This window comes from Chaetura pelagica, unplaced genomic scaffold (genome assembly GCF_000747805.2).
Source record: "Chaetura pelagica isolate M959 unplaced genomic scaffold, ChaPel_1.0 scaffold587, whole genome shotgun sequence".
NCBI classification, from domain to species: Eukaryota; Metazoa; Chordata; class Aves; order Apodiformes; family Apodidae; genus Chaetura; species Chaetura pelagica.
This window is the reverse complement of record NW_009953909.1, coordinates 472,486-478,397: the sequence shown is the minus strand read 5'-3', so window position 1 is coordinate 478,397 and position 5,912 is coordinate 472,486. Positions and strand designations below refer to the sequence as shown.

Genomic DNA, 5,912 nt, shown 5'->3' with positions numbered 1-5,912 from the left:
TGCCCCAGCAGCCGGTCCCACTGTCTTGCCTTGCTTGGATGTTTCCAGGACACTTGGATGTTCCCAAACATCCTGCTGTTCTACCCCGAGGCTGCCCGAGCCATCCTGGAGTACCGGCTGCGCACGCTGGACGGGGCGCTGTGCAACGCGCGGGAACAAGGCTACCAGGTGGGGCAGGGACGGGGCACCACCAGCAGCCCTGCCACCGGGGAGGGCAGCTGGGCTCTGCTCTTCCTCTCTGCGCAGGGCATGGCCCGTGGGTGGGCAGGGGAGAGCCCCTGGAGCTGTGCCCAGCTCCCTCACGGGTGTCTTCTCGTGGCAGGGTGCAAAGTTCCCGTGGGAGAGTGCAGCCACTGGCCGGGAGGTCTGCCCCGAGGAGATCTATGGAGCCCAGGAAATCCACGTCACCGGGGATGTCCTGATGGCCTTTGAGCAGTATTACTGCACCACACAGGTACAGGGAGCCTCTGCCACCTGGGTGGCCCAGTGACAGGGCCTGCAGGGCCCCTGCTGCCTGTCACCTCCCTGCCCCTTCCCAGAGCAACCCTGCTGCTGCCTGCTCCTGTCAGAATTGCTGGTGGCACCTCAAGGTCCTCTCTTCAGCTTCCTCTGTCCTTGCTCCTTGTGGGTGGCTCAGCATCCTCTTGGCTCAGTCCAGGCCAGTTTTCAGACCTTTTCTCCTACTGCATCTGTCAGAGCTCCTGTCCTCCTGCTGAGCTCGGGGCTGGTTCAGTCACCCTCATGCCCCTCTTGTCCTCTGGCTTTGGGTCCCTGCAGGACCAGAAGCTGTTCAGGGAGGATGGAGGCTGGCAGCTGGTGGGTGCTGTGGCTCAGTACTGGTGCAGCAGGATGGAGTGGAGCGAGGAGGAGCAGTGCTACCACATCAAAGGTACTTCTGCAACGGCCAGACCTGCTGGTAGGGAAGGGGTTTGTGAGCAGAGGCTCAGAGCCCCTCCAGCCAGGCCTGGGTGGGAGGCCACAGGCGATGGTTGTGTCCGTGTGACCACAGGATAAAATGCTCAGTTCTCTTCCATATCTGTTGTGTTTTCTCTCAGCCCTTGGCCACTCGTAGGGCACCTCTAAATGAACAGCTACACAAGCTGATGCCACAGGTGTGCTGTGGGTCTTGGGGTCTTGGGGTTTGCTGTGCCTGGGGGCATTTAGGGAGAGCAGCGTAAGGGCTGTAGAAAGGAAGGACTTTTCCAAGAGACCTGAGTTTAAATCCCACTGGAGCCCACAGGAGTTGAATCCCTTGAAGGATACGTGGTGCTGGTGGTGCTGAGTGAGTCTGAGCACTGGTACATCTGGCACAGCAGAGGGTCTTGCTGCAGGTCCTGCTGGAGCACGTTGTGTTGGATCAGCACAGGTTACCACTGATGGGCTTCCAAAAGGGGCACTGAGGAAGAAGAGAGGTGAAGGAGAGGTGTTTGTGGGGGCAGGGTCTGGAGAAGGCTGAGTCAGGGCAGAAGGGTCTGAATGGGGTGATCAGAGCTAGAAGAACCCCTGGGGCTACTGCAGGCTGGCTCTTGGTGTGAAGGTCCTTTGCAGACAGTCCCAGTTCCCCCACGGGAGTCACATATTTACATGTCTATTTTCATGTTTCTCTTGGAAGTGGCCATCTCTCCTTGGGATAATCTGCAGCAGAGGAAGGAGTTGAGCTTGTTAGCAAGGGAAAGATTGGATGACTTGGCTTAACTGCTGGAAAGAATTCATGACTTGAAGAGCCCCTCAGGCTGGGGTACCTGCTGCCCAGTAGCCAAGCTGCCAGCCGGGTTGTTTCTCCTTCACAACAAGCACCTTGATGTTCTCCAAGGTCTCGGTGGGATCCTGCCAGAAGCTGAGAGGCAGCACGTGGGCAGGGCCCCTCCTGCCCCTGCCCCCAGGAGGGGCACAAAGCCGTGCACCCCTGGCTGTGCAGAGTGTGAGGTGTCCCCTCCGTGTCCCTCCAGGTGTCATGCCCCCAGATGAGTATCACTGCCTGGTGGACAACTCTGCCTACACCAACGCCGTGGCCCGGCGCAGGTAACACCCCCGAGCTCCCACCTTCCCTCCCCACCTCTGAGCTGCCCGTGCCCTCAGCAGGACAGAGCAGATCCGTGGCGGTTCTTCTCACCTGTCACAGGTGTCCACAGCAAGAGTGAGGGAGTTCATGTGGCAGGAGGGTTTATCTCCCTGTGTTTTATGAGCTGTCTGTGCCATGAGCCAGCTGGAGGCACGTGAAGCTGGAGGAGCAATCTCCTGGCTCCAGCCATTAAAGTGTTTACCCCAGGCTTAAACTTTGACCCGTGCTCTTTCGGTGTAGCTACTTTTTTTGCAGCTATGGCTCAGTTCCCAATTTCTGTTCCCTTTCTCTTCTCCCCCCTTCCCCCCCTCTGAGGGGATCACCAGCCCCCAGGCTTGACACAAAGCCTTGTTCCTCACTTCTTTTCAGCTTAGACTTTGCAGCTGATGTGGCTCGGGACTTCTTGGTGCCTGTGCCAGAGGAGTGGCTGGACTGTGCCAAGAGAGTCAAAGTGCCCTTTGATGCAGAGAAGAAATACCATCCTGAGTACGATGGCTACAGCCCAGGTGAGCAGAGGGGCAGGAGCTGAGCCCCCAGGTGGCTGCTCACAGGGACAGGAGCAGCAGCTGGACGTTTGCCCCCAGTGAAGATCTCCAGGGCAGTGCTGGGGCTGCAGTGTGGACAGCCTGGCTTGAGGGTGCTCTTTCTGCTCCTGGCACATTGCTTCTCCTCAGTGGGCTCATAAAATTAAGAGATTTGGGAACATGGGGAGTAGGAAGAGACTTTTAGTACTGGGATGCAGGTGCCATGTTTGCTGTGAACTGTTGCTGACGGTTAGGTCTGTCTTCCCAAGGTCAAGTGTTGCCCTTCCAGTGATTCCTGCCCCTCTGGCAGTGGTGGGGCTGGTTCAGGGGACATGCATGCCCAGTTCAGTGTCCCTGTTCTCAGTTAGGGGCAGGGTGCAGGGATGGCAGCAGCTGTTCCTTTGTCCCTGCAGTTCAGGTGACATCAGTCTGGCTGCCATCTAGTTAGGGCTGTGCCAGCGTCACAGCTTCCAGCAAACACAGTGCCAATGACAAGCCCTGATGTGCTGTTAGCAGCCAGCAGTGAGGTGTCCTCCCTGCAGTTCCACCATCTTCCCTGTCAACGTTGTGTTTGTTGTCCTGAGTTTATGATTCTGAGACAGGTCTGTTCCCGTATGAGTAAACAAACAGCGGGGCTGCCCGTTGTTCCCAGCCCGTTGTTCCCAGCCCATTGTTCCCAGCCCATTGTTCCCAGCCCGTTGTTCCCAGCCCGTTGTTCCCAGCTGCAGCCCACAGCCCGCCTGACTCCTTTTGCCAGGTGAGCCTGTCAAACAAGCTGATGTTGTCCTGCTTGGGTTCCCCCTGATGCACCCCATGAGCCCTGAAGTCCGAAGGAATGACCTGGAGGTCTATGAACCCGTCACCGAGCGGGCCGGGCCGGCCATGACCTGGGTGAGAAAAGGGGCAAAGCCCACAGGGGGATTTGTCTGGGTCCCACCTGAGTCACTGCTCTCCCCATCCGTGGGCAGGATTTGTCAGACCTGCTGAGAGCATGGACAGGTAGCACAGAACCAGAGCTGTGCACTGGAGATGCCCCCTCTGGGCTGTGGTGCCACTCTGAAGCCTTGGCTGTCTGGTCACCCCTGGGGGAGCCAGCACCTGGTGGAAGGTCATTTCTGTCCCTGCAGAGCATGTTTGCAGTGGGCTGGCTGGAGCTGAAGGAGGTGCAGAGAGCCCAGAGCCAACTGAACAAGTGTTTCAGCAACATCACGGAGCCCTTCAAGGTGAGCTGGGTGGGGTGGCTGCTCCCCTGGGACAAACACCTGGCCTGACCCCCAGCAGGTCCCACCCCACGGAGCTGTCCCTTGGGCTGGGGCTGCCCTGGCTGCTCTGTGCTCACGGGGCTCTTGGTGGCTGTGCTGGGGAGCTGGGTGCCTGCCCACTCTGTGTCTTCTCTGTGTGCTCCTGGGGAGTGGGGAGGAGGCATCTGCTTCCCACCCAACAATGCAAAGCCCAGCTTGGTGTGTGCTCACCCCAGGCTTCCCTCCTCCTGCTAGGGATGGAAAAGGGGTTGGAGATGGTGGAGACTGGAGACCCATCAGAGCCCATCCACCAGGACAGGCAGGAGGGCACGGTTATTGTCACACCCCAGACACGTGACAGTGATGATAATAAACCCACAAAGCTGTGTGAAGAGTCCCAGTGCCATTGCTGAGTCATTTCCTTCTCTTGCTGGAACAGATCTGGGTGGAGAATTCGGATGGGTCAGGAGCTGTGAACTTCTTGACAGGAATGGGTGGATTCTTGCAAGCCATCCTGTTTGGCTACACAGGGTTCAGGTGAGACCCAGGTTAACCAAATACCTGTCACTTGAAAGCTTATTGCTTAGCTGGAGCAACGTGTTTTCACTCATGAGAGAGAAAGGAACTTGCAGCATCCAGAACATCCTATACACGATACACTGGTCTTTCTAAGGGGAGCTTGGTAACTGGAGACCCTAGTCCTCCACCACATGGAGCCTTAGGTCTATTCCCACTTTAAAAACTGGAAACAGTGCTGGAACAGATAAGAGACTCTCCAGGTCAGCTGCTTAGTTGCACCTTTGGGAAGGTAAATGTCATTTCCTAAGTTTAGGAACAGCTATAACATTGGCTTAGCTATAACATTGTCTGATCTCCCTTGGATGTGGTGTGGAAAGACCTTCTGAAGAGCCTGCTGATCACAGGCATGTGGAAAGTGCTTGGCTGGCATCACCACAGCACTCAAACATCTTGGAAAAAATGCTATTTGGCTGGTCATGTAATTTCAGAGCTGTGTTGTGTACCCAGAGCAGCCTGCTGGTGTCAGCCCCACGGCCACAGTCTCCCAAAAATATCCGCAGTGTAATTGAGGAGGGATCGAGCTGATGAGCTTTTTGATCTTCAGCGAGCTCTCCTGGCACTAACTATGTGTTTCTGCTCTGTGTGTGTGGTCAGAGGCTGCTGAGAAAGCCACCAGTTTCTTGATGGAGCTGGGTGTGAGCTGCCGTGTTCCCAGCCGAAACCCCTCGTCTCGCCCCTGTGGAGCTCCAAGCTCTCCAGCCTGTCCGTGTGTGTCAGGTTGGGACCCTCAGCACAGGCTCAAGGCACAGCCAGATTTGCACAGATGTTGAGATGATGTTTACACAGCCCTTGAGGCCACGCTCTTGCCTTGCCTGTTGTAAGCCACGGGCCCTGGCTGCCCTGCCCTCCAGGCTCTCCAGCATCTCTGGAGTCCACTTGAGTCCCTTGAGCACACTCAACAGGCTGGAGATGATGGTCAGGATCTCTCACGTGTCAGGATTTGAGTAGGAATTCTTCTTTTCACCCAAAGCTCAAAGACACAAATGGGCTCTGTTGGGCCTCAGGCGAGGGCTCAGAGGAAGGATCCAAGCTCTTTGTTTGGTTTGCCAGGATCACCAGGCCCAGCCTGCGCTTCGACCCCGCGCTTCCCGAGGACGTCAACAACTTGGAAGTCACTGGTGTCTCCTACCTTGGCAACAAACTGAAGTTCACCATCACCAAGGGAGAAATCAGGGTCCAAGTGACCGAGGCTCCCCAGGACCCTCCGGCGTCTCCCCTGGAAGTGGTGCTGGAGGGCTCAGGGCAGCACTTTCCCCTGCGGGAAGGTACGGTGGGTGGCACCACCCGGGTCTGCTTCCTGAAATAAGGACAATCTGGGGACCTGCCATTCCTGAAGCTCACCCAGGCTGTTTTTTGTTGTAGGGCAGAGTGTCTCCTTCCCCACAGCAGCTGGCTGGATCCAGAGGTCATCCACCCACGCTTCAAACCTGGGCTGAGCTGGGATGTACCCGCCACAGCAGCAGGAACGAGCTGAAGGGGGAGGTTGGTGGGGGGGGGAGGAGACGG

At 57.1% G+C, this 5,912-nt stretch overlaps 1 protein-coding gene across 1 annotated transcript in view; it reads left to right on the top strand.

Moving 5' to 3' along the window:
* The window catches only part of ATHL1 (ATH1, acid trehalase-like 1 (yeast)), an 11,431-nt gene extending 5,589 nt beyond the window's left edge, over window positions 1-5,842 (top strand). Inside the window, exons 4-13 of the mRNA XM_010001482.1 lie at window positions 49-168; window positions 323-454; window positions 778-889; window positions 1,950-2,022; window positions 2,432-2,568; window positions 3,344-3,477; window positions 3,714-3,809; window positions 4,267-4,364; window positions 5,457-5,671; window positions 5,769-5,842. Coding sequence (XP_009999784.1) covers window positions 49-168; window positions 323-454; window positions 778-889; window positions 1,950-2,022; window positions 2,432-2,568; window positions 3,344-3,477; window positions 3,714-3,809; window positions 4,267-4,364; window positions 5,457-5,671; window positions 5,769-5,842 — 1,191 coding nt within the window. The remainder of the gene's footprint in view (window positions 1-48; window positions 169-322; window positions 455-777; window positions 890-1,949; window positions 2,023-2,431; window positions 2,569-3,343; window positions 3,478-3,713; window positions 3,810-4,266; window positions 4,365-5,456; window positions 5,672-5,768) is intronic.
* The last annotated feature ends 70 nt before the right edge of the window (window positions 5,843-5,912 follow it).